At 36.3% G+C, this 19195-nt stretch overlaps 1 protein-coding gene across 1 annotated transcript in view; it reads right to left on the reverse strand.

The window, feature by feature from the left end:
* Positions 1-7983: 7983 nt before the first annotated feature.
* LOC107744276 (sodium/calcium exchanger 1-like) overlaps positions 7984-19195 on the reverse strand; it is a 95236-nt gene continuing 84024 nt past the window's right edge. Inside the window, exons 6-10 of the mRNA XM_016557819.1 lie at positions 17095-17201; positions 13577-13689; positions 13159-13258; positions 12044-12223; positions 7984-8454 (exon numbers count right to left, since the gene is read on the reverse strand). Coding sequence (XP_016413305.1) covers positions 8075-8454; positions 12044-12223; positions 13159-13258; positions 13577-13689; positions 17095-17201 — 880 coding nt within the window. The 3' untranslated portion in view covers positions 7984-8074. The remainder of the gene's footprint in view (positions 8455-12043; positions 12224-13158; positions 13259-13576; positions 13690-17094; positions 17202-19195) is intronic.

Genomic DNA, 19195 nt, shown 5'->3' on the forward strand with positions numbered 1-19195 from the left:
TTTTATATATATATATATATATTTTTTTTTTATTTTTTTTTATGTTATTGAAGATCTTATAGTAATGTAATCATCCTATAGTAATGTAAACTTATGAACGGGGTAATTTTTTATAAATTCAGTTATTACAATTTGCACGAATGTTCTTTTGTTAAAATTATTAACATTTTGCATATTCTGCAAGGGTTATATGAACTTATAAACAGAACTGTAGTTGGCAAGGCTACAGTTGTAATTTTCATGTACTTTGAGTTCAAGTTTTTAATATATTTATATTTTTATTTCAGTTTTATTTTGTTTAACTGATGATTTTTGATAGTTTTAGTTAATGATACCAAAAGTTTTACATTCATGTAAAAAAATGCATGGTTATGCGAATATGGTGGTCACACTTTAGTTTGGGGACCAATTCTCACTATTAACTATGACTTCTGCTTCAATAAACTCCTAATTTGCTGCTAATAATTAATAGTAAGGTAGTTGATAAGTGTAGGTACAGGGTGGATTAAGGGGTCTAAAATATGGTCATGCAGAATAAGGCATTAATATGTGCTTTTTAAGTATAGGCTGCTACTAACAAACAAACAAAAATGCTATATGCATGCTAATAAGCAAGTTAATAATTAGAATTGGTCCCTAAACTAAAGTGCTACCATGAATTTTTAGTATTTGGTATTTTTGGTATAATTTTTATTTGTGTCTAAGGCTGGGGTTATTGGGTTATGAGTGATGTTGTGAGTCAAGTTTTGAACCCAAGACTTGGGACAAATATGTAAATTTTCTAAACAATGTAAGCACAACACCTTTGGAAAATGTGTTTCAATGCACAGTGCTGTTTGGCCATTTTTGACCGAAAAACTTTTTTTTTAATCGGAATAGTACGAAACTTAGTAAAGGTTTTGGCACTTGCCAAGTTTACCACGTCCTGAAAACTGAAGCCAAAATAATTTGATCACCATCTGGTGGCTGGCTGCAGTATTGGTCATAAACATAAGTTTTTCCCTGATATGGTTTCTGTTTTTTTTTATGTAGTTCTGATCACACTGATGTATGTTCAAGTGTTTGTTTTTTTAATAAGTTCAATCACTACTGCAGACTCCAGCTCCAAATGATGTCATCGGCGCAAGATGACAACAGCCATACTGGGATGTTTTGGCTTCACTTTCCTATATAGTGAAAAGAAGTGGAGACGTGTCCTCCATCTATTTTTACAGCCTATGGCAATTGCTATGTGGAAAAAAAATAGTAAAACTTAAACTTCTATAGCTTTTTTTTTCAGTTTCACTTTTTAAACTTTTTTCACTTCACATAATCAGCCAAGTGTCTTCTTTACAAAGACACCAAACTTAAGTCTGTGCTCCAAAGCATTGACTATTTACGACAGTTGGAAAATTCATTTTAAGGTATATGCTCAAAAAGGGGTTAACAGGTAATGAATGGATAATAACTATTCCATAATTATCACTCAGTACCATAAAATCATACATGCATACAGTATCCCGATGTTGAATATTATTGCTGTACAATGATGGCTTAAAAACAGATAGTAATCTCTTATCATATGACTGTTTTGAAGAGTTAATGCATTCAGTTGTTTTCTAATTATTTCTTTTGAAAGGCATCTGTGAAACGTAATCTTCAGAGTCACCTTTATGCTATTTTTGACTAGTTGCTGCAGTTTTACCATAGAGTTTGAGATGGAAGAGGGGATTTGTTTCGTTTTTAGAGTAACTGTCAAAAAATGGACAATAACTGTGAGGCTAATGAAAGCGCCTCAAAGATGAATGGAATTCCTAGGCAGAGGTGTAAAGAGTACCTAAAAACCATACTTGAGTAAAAGTACAAATACCTTACAGTGAAAATTACTCCACTACACGTTACAAGTCACCAATTCCAAAACAACTTGAGTAAAAGTCTTAGAGTATCTGATTTTAACAGTACTTAAGTATTTGACTTATACTAAATATAGATGCAGTAGTCAAAGAGACATGCCAGTGAAAAACTGTAACGTTGTGGAGAAGCTGCGGAAAACAGGCAGAGGCAAGGATCTATGTGCAGGTATTTAATGGAAAAACTAGAACAAACAATAAGCCAAAAATACAGATACTCATTCAAAAATGTAGTGTAGTAAAGAGTAAAAGTTGCTAATATCTTTGATACTCAGTACAACTACAAAGTACCCGAAAAGATACTCAAGTACAATAACTAATTACATTTACTCCAATACTTTACACCTATGTTCCTAGGACCCTTTAACAGCTTCTAAGTACACAGGCCTCTCCAGTCTTTAGACTGTGTGAAGACAGAGACAGTAGAAAGGGCCTGTTTCCTTTGATATACAGCTTTGCAAAACTTGTTTTTTTGTGGTACAACGATGTTGCAAATATGTTGGTTGGAGCTCTAGGCTATTTCTGATTTCAGCTTAGCATCAAATGTTCAAGTAAAAGTGACTGAAAAACACAATACTCAAGCAATCTCATGAAATATTAGGATATTACTTTATTTGGATTATTTGGATACATGCAATGAAGGTTATTACTAGAAAAAAACATTTAACACGCATAAAAAAATCCCAGAAAGGGGAATTGGGTAACATAAGGCAATATTACAACATTAGGAAAAACCAAAACCACAAAAGCATGTTAAGTTAACTGTAAAATTCACATTTATATTGTAATGTCTTAGTATGTTATTGTAATTTTGCTTTTATGACATAAACAATCAAGCTGCAGGAACTCCACAAGTTTGCATCAGACCTGATGATCATGTTCTCCGGCATGATTTGAGATGATCTAAAGAGCATCTCTTGCTTCAGTGAGAGCAGAAAGGTTTAACTGTCTAAACAAAAGAGTTCACTCATATGCTTATTTGCTTAGTAGAACAGAATCTCAAATTAGTTTTATGTCATTAATGCTTCTTTCAACTATTCAAATTCATAAATCTTTTAAATTATGTTTAATTTTTTTTAAAATCCCAGATGTGTTCTCAGACTTTCGAACCCCAATGTACAGTATGTAACAATGTATTGAACAATCCAATTCACTCCATATCTGAGGCACATAACCTGCGCATTCAGGTTCTCTCACAGCAGCCAGTCAATCTTAAATTAGATGTCTGTGTAATTTATTTTCTGAATGCTTCACATTCTTTCTCTCTCTTATCTCCTGCTTTTGTATTTCAAGCACAAAGCTTGTCTCCTCTCTCCCTTTTTCTGTTTTGTTCCCCAGTGAGCATCTGCTTCCTTCAGGAGCATTCTTTCTGCTCTGCTTCTGTCGTTTTTTTTCTTTCTTTCCAGTGGACAGGTCCATGAGAGTGAGAGAGGAGAACCGGCACCCCAATGTCATGCCTGACATCTATCAAAAGAATATGTATACGTCCCCCTCTTCTTGCGCACTTGTAACTCCTCATGCATTCAATCTGCTATTTTGTAACTTGTCTGAGCAAGTTCATCGAAGCAATATCACATGAACAATCGTGCTGTTGTTCCAGAAATCAGCCAGGCTGTGATTTGGCTGTATCCACTTGTGTAGTCTGTCAGAGTGATTCATCTTTTCTGAATGATAAATATTGGTGCCCGGGACACCGTGAGCCCAGAGACTGTAGTCTACAAGTGAATAAGCTCCACAGGTTCAGCTGTGCTGATATTCAGACCAACAGCACGATTGTGTGAATGTGATATTGCTTTCATATACAGTATCAGATCAGTGAACAAGCAATTACAGTTTTTTTCAACTGTTTACACATTCAAAACTTTGCCTCTTTTTTAAAAAAAACTTTACACACAAATTCAAGAATTGCACACACAAAATGCAAAATGCCTCAAATCTCAAATAAAAAAAATTAAGCACTGCATTCAAAATATCACAAAAGCAAACATTTGTCTTAGGTTGCAAACACCTTTGCCATAATACAGTTTTTCTGAATTGCTAAAACACTAAACCCCAATCTCTGAACCAAATTCTCACTAGCTTAAACCAATTCGTCGAATAAAGCACTCTTTCTGCTAAACCTTAAACACGTTCAGGCAGTTAGACTCTATTTGCAAATCTCATACACTCTTTTTTGCAAAACTCATTCTCATTCACAAACACTTATCACACTGTGATGCATTTGCAAAAGTTAAACACAACTAAAGCACAGTTGTCATCGTTTACACACAACGATTCAAAATTGTTCACACTTGTTTCTAATGATGTGATCAAACCAAACATTTGTCTTAGGTTGCAAACACCTTTGCCATAATACAGTTTTTCTGAATTGCTAAAACACTAAACCCCAATCTCTGAACCAAATTCTCACTAGCTTAAACCAATTCGTCGAATAAAGCACTCTTTCTGCTAAACCTTAAACACGTTCAGGCAGTTAGACTCTATTTGCAAATCTCATACACTCTTTTTTGCAAAACTCATTCTCATTCACAAACACTTATCACACTGTGATGCATTTGTGCTGCAAAATGCTAAACACAAGCAGCAAAAGTTAAACACAACTAAAGCACAGTTGTCATCGTTTACACATGCACAACTTACAGTATTTGAGTGTACTGTAACATGCTATTCATTTACAGTTTTATTTGACCTTTTTGGCCTTTGCAGTTGAACTGCAGTATCTTTGCAGTATCCAAGTGCAAACATTAAGTACTATTCAATATTCAGCACAATACTATTCTTGCAGTACAGTAGGCCTATACAATATATTCACCTTACTATTTTGATGGAAGAGTCAGAGGTTTCGTGAATTTAGTTTGAGTATTTGGATTTGTGTTTAAGGTTTTGAGAAAATGAGTGATGGTTTCAAGAAATGTTTTAGCAATTCAGAAAAACTGTATTATATTTTTGGATATATCATATACACATAGTTATTTAAAACCTAAAGCTCTTCTTTCATGAGCTCCTATGTACATTTCTGTTCAAGATTGAAAGTAATTGGCAGAGAGATGTTGAAAAATTCACGGTAAACACGAAAGCAATATTGAAACCAAACTTTTTTATTACTGTAAGCATTTGTGGTTGTGAATACAGTATTACACAGTACAAAAGAAAATAAATCCATCCACCATGTGCAGATGTGTATTTATAGACCTATTCTAAAGCCATGATTGCTTGGTGTTAAGTAAAGCAATGAGTGTTTGCACATGTGAGGAGTTAGTGTGAGGCACTGATGAATTAGTGTGGCATTTTGATTGGTTGTGTTTGAAAAAGGAAATCAAGATACTTCCTGTTAGATTTTTGTGTGCTACATAGAGAATTGTGTGTTGTGTTTTGCAAAAAGTGTTTTATGAAATTGAAAACTGAGACAAAGGCCGAGAATGAGTGTATGGTTTTGCAGATTTGGTGTGTGTTTCTGGTGTTCGAGTGTCAGGTTTCAGAAATTGTGTGACAAGTAAAGATTTCGTGTGTAAGCAGTTGTCTGTTTCTTCACCAGTGTCTGCGAGCAACACACATTAACAGTGTTTCATTTGAATCAGTGTTAGTAAATTGTTTGAGTGAATGATTCAGTGACTCATTCATAGCAGTCGCTAACAATGTTTTTTTTTTTTTTTGCTGAAGTTTTATGCACACATAAAAGTCACCCATTCCTTAAAAAGATATAAGCCATTTAATATGTAATGTTTAATTCAGATTTTTTAAAATAAAAGACATTAAAAAAAAAGATTTCAGGACAATACCTTCTAAAACATTTAACAAGGGTAAGAGAATGTTTCATGCATCAACCCAAGAGACATGGTGAGAAATTAAAATATAAAATCTGCTATATAAAAGGAAAAGAAAAGCACTTGGTGATTCACTCATTATGAAAAACACTGAAAAATGAACAATGTAATGAATCAAACCGTTAATGAAGGAATAATCATAAGACTAATGAACAGAAAGATTAGAGAAATGCTTCACACAAGGACCAGATGACACAGAACAGAGTCCAGCCAAGGGCAACACGCACACTGATACAGGATGACATGGTGACTGCGTCCTCAGAGCACTTCATATGAACTGTTAGCTTATCATATTAACCTCTTCTATTAGTGTATCGTCTTTAGACAAGTCACAAAGTCACAGCTATACTAGCACCATGAACACAAGTACAATCACACATACAGTGCATGCTCAAGAATCATTTTTATCATGATCTGTTTTTTTCCTTCTATAACACAAGAGCAGTATGCAGGATTGGTTAGTGACAGGAACCATAACTTGTCTGCATATATCTGTAGGTGAAGAAAAGCATTTGGATACTTGGGCCACTTGTGAAGAATAACAAATATAAAAAGTGTCAAAAAATTGACATCTTTTTCTGTATTGTGAGGTACATCTGAGTCTAATGGATTATTGAAAAAGGAAAAATGTAGGGTGGGGACTTGTTTCTATCCATCAGTTGTTGATTGGATGAAGGCAGATGTGAAAGCCAGCTAAAAATTATGAGGTCATCATTTTTTCAGCTTGATTTTATGTTCCACAGGTCATATGGGTTTGGAATCATATGAGAGTAAATAAATGCTGTCAGAATTGCAACTTTTGGGTGAACTAAGAGATACAGTTTGGTACACAGTCAGTAAGAGCATTTGCCACCATGTCAAATGTCACATCATATTAACAGGCTAGTACCTATTGAACATTTGATGTCAAGGAGTGTGACCGTCAAGAGACAAGAGAAATACAGATAGATACAGACAGATAATTGTCTAAAATCAGGCCCCACCATAGCACAGAAACTGCACTTGTTAAAATTACAAACGACTTGCTTCTTGCGTCAGACCAAGGCTGCATCTCATTGCTAGTTTTACTTGATCTTAGTGCTGCGTTCGACACTATAGATCATGACATACTCATAGATCGATTACAAAACTATACAGGTATTCAAGGGCAGGCTTTAAGATGGTTAAGATCCTACCTGTCCGATCGCTACCACCTTGTTCATTTAAATGGGGAGTCATCTCAATTATCACCAGCAAAATATGGAGTGCCACAAGGATCTGTCCTAGGTCCTCTGCTATTTGCAATATACATGTTGCCCCTTGGTAATATTATAAAAAAATACGGGATTAGTTTCCACTGTTATGCCGATGATACTCAACTAAAAGCGCTGTACAAATAAACTTGACTTGACAGCTAATTGTATCAATTACATGGTTTGCTATTTCAAGAGAACATCAGTTGAGCTGTTTATTCTTGGTTGAGTGGTTTCTCTCTCACACAGTCATTATATACATATTTAAATTAGAATTATTCTTAATGATATGCAGCACCATCACTGTCATTATTTTCTGATTGTTCTTCCGTCCTCTTTGGGATTATTTCAGTCCATTTTCCATTTTATTCCTTTTTGCTATTTGACTTCCCAATAATGTCACCATTCATTCATGATATATGATTAATTATGAACTTGAGATGCTTTTCAGACCATCTGTCCGATTATTATATAGTCCTGAGACATGCTTTTCTTCTTACACAAGCAATAGTCTGCTCTTAATAATAGAAAGTTCATGTTTGGTCATTCTGTTCATTTAAATATATTTTAAAACATTATCATTACAGTTACATGAGAATAATACTGACACTTAACATAAAAAAGTGTTAAAACAAATAAACCCCTTCATTCAGTAACCGAAGGCTCGGATTGGCTCAAACAGGAGTAAAAAAAACCAACAAAAAACATGAGTCATTGGTTACTGGTTTGGATAGATTTAAGACAGCACTAAGAGACGAATACAAGTCTAAGGCAAGGGAACAAAAAATGATGTGTAAGATACTGCATTAACTAATTTAAAGGGACAGTTCATACAAAAAAGAAAAATCTGTGATCATTTACTCACCTTCGTGTAGTTTTCAAAAAGTAAACTTCTTAAAAAAAAACTTTTTGTGTTCTATGGGACAACATAAAAGCTGTGAATGATGACATCATTTTTATTTTTGTGTGAACTATCCCTTTATGGAAGAAAATGAAAAATTACAAAAACGGACTTATCAGACCTTTTAAAAGTTAAATATAAATATCTAATTAATACAAAACAAATGTTCCTTCACTGGCCATTTTTTATATTCCTCTTTAAGCTGAAAGAATATGAGGCCTCGCTGCCTCAGAATCCAGTGATGTGGCAGTACGCTTCCAGTGAGGCCAACAGGATGTAGATCAGCCAGAGGGAGATGAAAAATAAGGACGTCAATATCTTGCAAGTCCGTGGACCGCCAAGCTCTCCTCCAGCCACTGAGGGGCGCCGGCGATACAACAGCACGCTGACACACACCACAGCCAAAGCAGTGAAGAGTGTGACAGAGAAGGCTAGAGAACCTGGATCAACGTGGAAAGGTTTGCCCTTGGTACGCCAGTATACAGCAGCTATGGTCCACGCCACACCGATGCCCAGGAAAACATTGACAGCATTGCTGCCCGTCACATTACCAATGGATGCGTCTGCATACTGGTCTTGGATGGCAGCGACCTTACTGGCAAAAGTGTCTGTGCAAAAGAGACAAAATAAAATTATGATCAGACTAATATAATTATGATTTAAACAGCAAAATCTTGTTCAGGGTTCCCACGCTTCTTGAAAGTACTTGAATGTACTTGAATTTCAGACATATGGATTCAAGGCCTGGAAAGTACTTGAAAACAAACATAAGTCCTTGAAAGTGCTTGAATTAAATTTGAAATCAATTTTGTTTATGGTGCTATGTCAAAAATGGTCCTATATGTGCTGTCAAAGACAGAACGAAACAGCGCTAATGTTTGGGGGTGGACATCTTATGTCATCCTCCCGGAGCTGCTTCCGTGTACAACTGTTGCCGCAGGCTAGATTAAAGTGATTATTACGTTTTGAATATGGATATTTTTCTTACAAAAACGCATCGATTCGCTACAGGTGGCCTTTGTTCAACCCCCAGAGCTGTGTGAGACACTTTTTATTATGGATGGATGTGCTTTATTTCACTTCTTTTGGACTGATAAACTGCAACACCCGCTGACTGCCATTAAACAGCTTGGAAGATCAAAGACAATTTTTAATATAACTCCGATTGGATTCATCTGAAAGAAGAAAGTCATATACACCTAGGATGCCTCGGGGGTGAGTTTTAATTGCTAATTTTCATTTTTTGGGTGAACTATCCCTTTAAATTCCTTTTAACATGACCGCTCAAAACGGTCTAAATTTATGAAACCTACACATTCAAAACATCATTATTACTCTGAAATTTTTCATGTAAATATTAATATTAAGTGGTAAGAGGTCTTTCATGATGCTACAAATGCTGGGGTGGGAATTTGATAGGAGCATGATATAACATAAATGGTGCTTTAAAAAGTCTTTGAAAGTCCTTGAATCTGGTTTTCATGAAAGCGTGGGAACCCTGCTTGTTATTGTATGAAATAAAACCGAGTGGGTTTTGACTGTAATAGAAGTGGGAAGTATCAGAAAGGAGGTCAACAAAAGGGAAAGGGGTAAGCAAAAGACAAAAGCAAAAGAGGAACTGAGAGAAAAGGAAGAGAAAGAAAAAGGAGGAAGAGAGAAAAGAGAAAGGGTTCAGGTGAGTGTAATGAACAGAATCAAAGGGGAAAAACAGACACATACAAACACATATACACCAGCTGCAAACACATGACCTGAAGATGAGATAAGCCACACATCAATGCCCTTCTGCTCTAATAACCAGCCGCACTAAAACATACATGGCCAAATTCATTCACCTGCTCTATGTCTAAAGTGTCTGCTAGGTTATACAGGCATGGCATGTACAGTACGTAGATTATTTCAGTATTATTTATGTACTATTATAGTAATATTTTGAATTAGCTTTAATTTTTATATTTTCAGTTTTAATTTTAAAGAGCAGGTCATATGGTATTTTAAAGTGTCCTAATATTGTGTTGGAGTCCCCTACAATAGGTTTAAATGCATCTAAGCTCAGAAAACATTGTAATTTTCTCAGAATATACATTTAATATTAGAATAATTTTTCAATGATTTCGAAATGATTCGTTCAAAGCAGTTCTGAGCTTAAGGTCTGTAAACCCTCCCTTCCATAAGCCTACAGTACTCTGCTCTGATTGGTCAGCTGGCCAAGTCTGTTGTGATTGGTCTTTCCATATACAATGCATGTCGGAAACAAAATGCCCATTACCATAATTTATTTTTTGCTCCGAAGGGTTAGATGCTATAAGGTTACAAAAATGGCATCAATATTACCTTATCAATTCGAGCCCGAGTCCAAGGATGATATCGATGCAGTCGCTCAACCGGAAACTCCATCGCAAGCACGACTTGAGCAGGGTGTTTCTCGGTGGTAAGTTTAAACTTTGTATGTGGTACTTTACGTGATGTGACAGCAGTTTTATTGCATTCATTATTATTATTATTATTTACTTATTTGAGGTGCACGTGTGGGAACTGTGTTAGAATGTCCAGTGAGGCTGAAAACACAGCGTCTTCTCGACATGATGTAAACACACTAGCTAAGTAACTAGCGGAAGTGTTTGTGGGAAGGTGAGAGTGTTCGTATTTCACGGACAGGCGGGGATTATGCAAATGTGTTACCTTGTGACGTATATAGGTAACAGGCGGAAGATTCGAAAATATGACGACTCGTTAAGGCGGTTCAGAGTCGACTCTTTCTTTTGAGAGACAATATCTTTATTTATCATGCACTTTTTTGATTAACAACTTTGCAGACTGTTTAGATTGAAGGATAGCTACGACACAAACTGCAAAAAAAAGATATTTTTCAAAAACCCATATGACCTGCTCTTTAAGATTTAGTAATTTTATTATTTTATTATTTGTCAGTTTTACTTTGTGTATTAAAATTTTTCTATTTAACTTTATTTTTATTGATTTTAGTTTTAGTCATTTAAGTACTTCAAGTTAAAGGGTTAGTTCACCCAAAAAAGAAAATTCTGACATTAATTACTCGCCCTCATGTCGTTCCAAACTCATAAGACCTTCGTTCATCTTCGGAACATAAATTAAGATATTTTGATGAAATCCGAGAGCCTTCTGACCCTGTATAGACAGCAATGCAACTACTATGTGCAAAGTAAACAAAAATAACAACTTTATTCAACAGTTCTTCTCTTCTGTGTCAGTCTTCGACACACATTCATGAGAGTATCACGACGCATGTGCACTTTGCGCACAAAAAGTATTCTCATAGCTTCATAAAATTAAGGTTGAACCACTGATGTCACATAGACTATTTTAACAATGTCCTTGCTAAGTTTCTGGGCCTGGAATGTTTGTGTACCAAATATGAATGAAGGTCTTACAAGTTTGGAACAACATGAGGGTGAGTAATTAATGACAGAATTTTCATTTTTGGGTGAACTATCCCTTTAACCTTATTTATTTAATTTAGTTACCAACTAAGGCAGCTTTTTTTGTTGTTTAGGTTTATATTTAGTTTAAGTTTTTCCATCTAATATTTATATTTTATTTCAATTATCCAAAATGTTTTTTAAAGGGGTCATATGATGCGATTAAAATTTTTCCTTTCTCTTTGGAGTGTTACAAGCTCTTGGTGCATAAAGAAGATCTGTAAAGTTGCAAAGACTAAAGTCTCAAATCCAAAGAGATATTCTTTATAAAAGTTAAGAGTTAACCACGCCTACCTAAAACGGCTCGTTCTAACACGCCCCCACATACCTACGTCACGATGTGGGAAGATTTGCAAAACGCGGGCTCAGTGACCCAGAACATCCTAGAACCCACATAGCAACAAGTCAATACCACTCAACCAAACACATACTGCAGCTTGGATTTGTATGTGGAAGCCAGATGCCATTTCTTTGTATTATTTGAAACTTGGTAACAAGCAATTGAATTTGGGCACATTTTTCTTGGACACTGAACTGAACTGAATCAACACTGAACTAATTTCAGCTGAATAAAGACTGTTTACTACTGTCTTTTTAGAGCTGTTTTACAGCAGAATTGAATTTTGTTTGCATCATCAAATCATTATTTTCTTGTTTATCACCGCAAGGCAGTTTTGAAACAATCTGTATTGTATAAAGCGATATATATTGTAAATAAAGATGACTTGACTTGACTAACCTGGGATAGACGTCCCCAGGGCAACAAAGACCACGGCGGTGACTGAATCCTTCAGGCCAATAGTGCACCCAAAGTGGGAGGCAAGATCGCCTGTGACCGCCGTCAAGAATTTAATGCTGCTCAGAGGTGGCATAAATGCATTTCCACAGTAATTACAACTGTATGCTTTGATACAAGGGGCTGAGGTGGGTCTGAGCAGTAGTCTGGCTTTTATGCGGCATTGCACCTTTACACTAAATTTTGAGCAGGAACAAAGCAGTCTTAACTCAGCTGTGCAAAATCACCTTTTGACTCATAAAAGAACATTAAGGTAAATACGCTTGATATTTTCATAGAGATTCAAACAGATACAGCACAACATAGTCTAACGTTCAAAACTTTAGGGTTCAGTTGGATTTTTTAATGTTTTGAAGGAAGTGTCTTTTGACATTGTATCATACTGATACAGTATGAACTGTAATATTTTAAAATATTTTTTTAGTTTTAATTTAAAATGGAATTTATCCCTGTGATGGCAAAGCTGAATTCAGCAGCCATGAAATAATTTTCATATGCTGATTTGGTGCACAAAAAAACATTTCTTATTATTACCAATTTTGAAAATAGTTGTCCTGCTTAATATATTGGTGGGAAAACGTGATATTTTTTCAGCATTCTCTGAAGAATAAAAAGTTCAAAAGAACAGAGTTTATTTGAAATAGAAATATTTTGTAACATTATAAATATAACTTTTGATCAATTTGATCATGTGTCCTTGCTGAATAAAAGTACTAATTTCTCTCTCGAAAACAAAAAAACAAAAACAAAAAACGATCATACTGACCCCAAACTTTTGAACAGTAACATTTGACTAGACAATGTGACTTATGTAAATATCAAGAAGCAAGCAAACAGGAAAACAAAAAACAAAAACAAAAAACGATCATACTGACCCCAAACTTTTGAACTTTAGTTTATATTGTTAACCATACACAGTAGATGTATAAATCAAGAACCTATTTTTTCATAAGTTGAAAAGGCATTAATACATATTCACAGTTGTACAAGCGTCTCAGTGATGAATGATAATGCCCATGTACAAACTGTAAAGGGTGAACAAACAGGAAGTATCATACCTGCACTCACAGTCACAGCACTAACAAACTGCTCTCTCCAGCTACTGCTGCCGACTACCAGAGCCAGGTTAGTCTTCTTAATGAGCTTATCCACTGTACTCTACACACACACACACACACACACACACACAGTTGCAGCCACGTATCAAGAACTGTTCCAGACCAGCTTTCAGTCTGTGTGTTGCACAGCTGGATGCTTTGGCTTTGCTTGGAACTATTTTTGTTGGTGAAAATATTTCTATTTACATATTATATTTATTGAACTGTTACATACACTCACAATAATACTGATATATTAGCATTACTGTGGTGATACAGCTTAAATATTACACATTAATCAGTATGCATTACTAAAAAAGATTTGAAATTCATCTTGTTTCATTATTGCATCACTTAAAGGTTTTAGAGGCAGTGTTACCTTAAATTCGTAAGACTCTTCAATCACCACATCCAATCTGGTATGTTCTCCCAGACTAGGACATCCCATTTTAGCTACTTCCTCTTCCTCTGGCTTATTCTCATTAGAGTCTCCTAAACATACACAAACATGACAAAGAAAAACTTATTAGAAACATATCCCCTTTATTTGTCCAGCTAGTACAATGTGGATATTAAGCCTCATGAAAATGATCAGCGCTAATAAAAATGAGCAGGAATAACAGGGATTGATGGCTGGATGGTATAATACACTTTGCAATTTCTGAAACTGACAAGCAGGAAATTTCATAAATCTTATGAGTGCCATTGTGCTAATTGAATTGTAAAGTAAGGCATTTTAGATGGAAGGGTCATTGCCAGAGAAGGCTGTATAAATAATGTAGAGAATAGGGAGAGCCTCCAGTCACACTGCTAACACAAGGTGATACAGAGACAGCCAATTATTTCCTCAGGTAACAAACTTCAAAGCCTGCAGGTATAAGTCTTTAATCCTTTACTGTAAGCATATTTCCTACAGTACACATTATTTACTAAGCCAGGGGATTTGAAATGATGCATGCTAAGAGGGAGAGAAAGAAATTATTTTTACTCCATTAAAAATATTTCTTAAAGCTGAAAAGAGCATTATGTAACAGCTGCTCATCCTGAACGCTCAATTCATTCACTTCTGTATTTTAATTTAGCCTTTTTTCCTTTCTTTTATCTGTAACCTTTCATCTTTCATCACTTTGTTCATGTTGTCCTCATTAAATGACCTCCACAATCGTTTTATTTGCAGCTTCGTCTGCACTGCTCATTTGCAAGCTTCAATTTTTAGATATTATCTGAAAATGTGAAGCAAAAAGTGGCACAAAAACACGGCTCCTGGTGTAAATAAAACAGGAGACATTCAGCTGCTTCCGTTTGGTGTACTCCAATGGCTAATTAGCAAACAATCTTTTATTTCTATATATCCGAATAGCAAAGGTGTGACATCCTGAGATTTAATGGACAGTAAATTGAAGATCCACACACACAAATGTTGTCCACACACCAACTTTACCTATATTAAACACTAATTTGGTTATTCTTTGTTTATGGGTATTGCCACTATATATATATATATATATATATATATATACACATACACACAGGGGTATTCCGCATAATTTTAATCATTCCTGCGCAAATGTGCCACTTTATTGTAACATGAGAACACAGTAATCGCAGAAAATTGGACGCGAGCTCTCAAATAGGCCTAACTTATACAAATGAACTACTGCCTGTCCTCTCACTCCAATATTGCTTGTGCGCACTCAGACTGTGTGCAATCGCGATCTCTCCGTGCTAGAAATTATTCATCTTTGCTCCTGGATTAAACTTTGTGAAAAGTTTTCAACCATTCAGAATAGATCCACGCCTGACCGATGAGAATGCTACTGGAAATTTTATTGGCTGTAAGTGAAATGCACCAGAAAGTCTTTCAACTATCAAAAATGGAACTTTAATTTCTTTACAATGTAAGTATGCTAGAAATGTTTTTCAATGGGATATTTGTATGATTTGCACATAAATATCCTAGTCTGTCTAACTGCATCACTACATTGTACAGATATTACAGGTCAAAGCCATCTGATGTTCCATTTATCCAACGGCATATATGGCTCTTAAAACACTGCCTATAAAAATTCAGTGGTGTCATATTTTGAACACCTCAACTGAATTGAGGTCATTTGTTTTATAATTTGTATTTTATTACTGACTGTGCGCTTGTCTTTTTTTGTAAATTAAATTGAGTTTGAAATCAAATTTTAAATCATGCTTCCTTTTGCTGTGAGCTTTTGCAACAAAGTTACCCTATTTTAAAGACACAAATACACAGAATGAGCAAATGTTTAAGATTGAGATTTTTGTAATGGTAATTGATCAATGTTTATATGTATGTAAATAAAAGCCTATATTAAAATCTGTTCATCATATAAAGCAAACTTGTCTTTTTAGAAGACTTGGATTAAACCATTTAAAGCTTGAAATAATGATTGCCTGGACAAAAAATGGATGGGAAAAAAAGAGATATTAAAATATCTATATGGCTGTCAGGGATAGTCCAGCCTCGTCAGGCCCAATCACCTCACACACCCGTTCACAATCACCGGAGTACTAATCAGCCACACCTGTCACCACCTCATCAACACTAGCTCAAATACTCCGTCACTGCAGTTACACTTTGTCAAACCCTCCATGGAGCCACAACCACAGAACCCCACTTCACTGGAGGATTTAATCCAAGCCATCCGTACGCCCGTTGTGTCTGCCTCCCACAGTCCCATGGCACGGCCCGCTATCTTCTCTGGTGAGGCGGCGTATTGTGGTGGCTTTTTGTTACAATGTTCCCTATACTTCGAGATGCAGTCACACGCCTTTCCCAATGACCGCGCCAAAGTTGCCTTCATGATCTCTCATCTCGTCGGCCGCGCTCTTCACTGGGCTCAGTCCATGTGGGAGAGTAACAGTCAGGCCATTACTTCCCATACCTCACCGGCCCTGGTCCCACATCGGAGTCGACTTCGTCACCAATCTCCCCGAGTCCAAATCTTACACATGCATCCTCGTAGTTGTCGACCGATTCTCGAAAGGATGTAAATTTCTCCCCCTCAGAAAATTACCCACTGCCATGGAAACCGCAACACAGTTATTCCACCAAGTCTTTCGCAATTTCGGCATCCCGGAGGACATCATCTCCGATCGTGGGCCCCAGTTCATCTCCCGGGTCTGGAGGGCCTTCTTCCATCTCCTCGGCGTATCAGTAAGCCTCATCTCCGGATATGCCACAACAACCATAACCGCTGGAGCCTTTACCTTCCCTGGGCCGAGTACGCACAAAACTCCCTCAGGCAGCAAACCACCGGCCTCACCCCGTTTCAGTGCTTACTCTGTTACCAACCTCCCCTATTCACGTGGACGGGAGAACCCTCGGACGTTCCAGTGGTGGATCACTGGTTCAGAGAGAGCGAGAGGGTCTGGGACTCCGCGCATGTCCATCTCCAGCAGGCAGTTCGGAGACACCAAGCTCAAGCAGATGTTCACCACAGACCTACTCCACAATACCAGCCGGGAGATAAGGTGTGGTTATCCACGCGGGACATTCGTCTCCGACTGCCTTGCCGCAAGCTGAGTCCCCGCTATATCGGACCATTCACCATCCGGAGGCAGATCAACGAGGTCACATACAGGCTTGAACTTCCTCCTCACTATCGCACCAACCTTCCATGTCTCACTGCTCAAACCCTGTGTTCACCCTCTGTCTGCTTCTCCCTCAACTATCTTTCTAAATTAAGTGATGTTCATTCCATCTTAATCCTATTAAAATTCAAATTTAAATTATAATTCTGCAACATTAACAATCAATTCAAGTTCAGAAAATGAATTGAAATTTTAAATTCATTTAAATTCAGCTCTAATTACTGCAGAACTCTAACATTCAGATGTTTGAAAACACACATATTTTACACAATTTACCATGTTTCTGTCCAATCTCTAGTAGCACTGGCTCTCCTAACTCAATGCTGAAGGTCTTGTTCTTTTCATATTCTTCATCATCTATAATCTTCACCTCGATTGTTTTCCTGTAGAGAGAGGAAAATAGAGTGACACAGTGCTATTTTTTTAAACACACTTACATAATTTTTATTTTAATTACTTGAACACATGCACACGCGCTGTGAAACTATGACTCTAAACAACAAGAATTTAATTTGAATGAACTTGTGTGTATTCATCTGTAATTCCCGCCAGGATTTGTATAACACTGACATACAGTAAACAAGCACACACCCAAAATACATCATCATTTCATGCATTATTAATGATGTTTTGTAGCGCCAATGTAAATGCCACTGAGGGTGTAAACTTTAAGTACAGGATTCAGAATAATTGCTTCATAATTAATGAACAAAGTGAGAACATCTTACTCCCATAGAGAGATATTACAGCGTTGCTCTCCTCAAACAACAACCTTGAGCTATAATAAGAACTGCACAATAGTTTAGCAAGCACACTGAAACTGTTCAGCCAATCCTGCACAGAAATCTCAGAAATCACTTACAAAAATACACAAAAATACAGTACCATGATAATACCAGTAGTATTTTGTGGTACATGTGCCATTGTATTATCTGAAGTACCTTGGAGTAGCATGTACACTACCGTTCAAAGTGTGGAGTCAATAAGATTTTTAATGCTTTTAAATAAGCCTCTTATTCTCAGACAGGCTGCCTTTTTTGGATAAAAAATACAGTAAAAACATTAATATTGTGAAATATTACTACAATTCAAAATAACTGTTTTCTGTTTTAATATATTTTTAAATGTAATTGATTCCTATCAAGGCAACATTGAATTTTCAGCAACCTATACTGCAGTCTTCAGTGTCACATGATCCTATAGAAATCATTTTAATATGCTTTGAAATAGAAATACTTTGTAACATTATAAAAGTCTTTATTGTCATTTGTGATCAAATTAACTCATATTTGCTGAATAAAAGTCTCACTGAGCCCAAACTTTTGAACACTAGTGTAAATATGATATATGAATTATATGTATATATAATCATTCAGCAACATGGTACAGGGGAGGGCATATATTGCCAGACCACCTAACTCAACAGTACTCACAGACTGTTTATGTGTGTATATATATTGATAAGCGAGAGGTCAAAAGCCCCTGTGTCAAGAACAACAGAATATTATTGTGGCTATAGTATCTCAGTGTTCCCGCTTTTACCACCCACTGACTTCATTACACATTCATTCATCCTTTTTTTCAGTTAAAACTGACAGATACATTAAATTAAAGCAGGCTTAATCAATAGCCCTCATCTTCTTCTGTGTGAGGAACAGAGTAAGACAGAAACAAAGAGAGCAAATAAATTTTTTAAACAGGATGAAAAATTCTTCTGTTGACGGTGAGATTTTCTGCTCTACAAAGGGACGTACAGTGGGAAAAGAATCACCACCTTTAAAATAATCACATCTTGTTGCTTTGCAGCCTGAAATAAAGATGGACACATTTTTTGTTTTATCCAGCTGTATTTACTCAGATCACCCCCTTGTGTCAGTATTTTGTTGAACCACCTTTTACTTTAATTACAGCCTTTAGTCTGTTGGGATTTGTCTCTACTAACTTTGCACATCTAGACTTGAGCAGAACTCTTCAAGTTCAGTTAAATTTGATGGTGACCATTTGTGGACTGCAGTCATTCCACAGATTTTCAGTGGGGTTTAAGTCTGGGCTCTGACTAGGCCATGCAAGAACATTCACCTTTTTCTCCTTCAACCACTGTGTGCTCAGTTTTGCTGTGTGCTTTGGGTCATTGTCATGTTGGAAGGTAAACCTTCTTACCATTCTCTTGACATCTTTCTGGCAGAGGGCAGCAAATTGTCCTCAAGAATTTGACGGTATTTTGCCCCTTATATTTTTCCTTCTGTCCTGACAAGTGCTCCAGTCCCTGCTGCAGAGAAAATATACTCCCCCAAATAATAACAGGATATTACCACCTCTGTGCTTTACTGGAGGAATGCTGTTATTTGGATGGTGAGCTGTATTGGATTTCCGCCAG

This window comes from Sinocyclocheilus rhinocerous, unplaced genomic scaffold (genome assembly GCF_001515625.1).
Source record: "Sinocyclocheilus rhinocerous isolate Xijiao unplaced genomic scaffold, SAMN03320098_v1.1 scaffold648, whole genome shotgun sequence".
NCBI classification, from domain to species: domain Eukaryota; kingdom Metazoa; phylum Chordata; class Actinopteri; order Cypriniformes; family Cyprinidae; genus Sinocyclocheilus; species Sinocyclocheilus rhinocerous.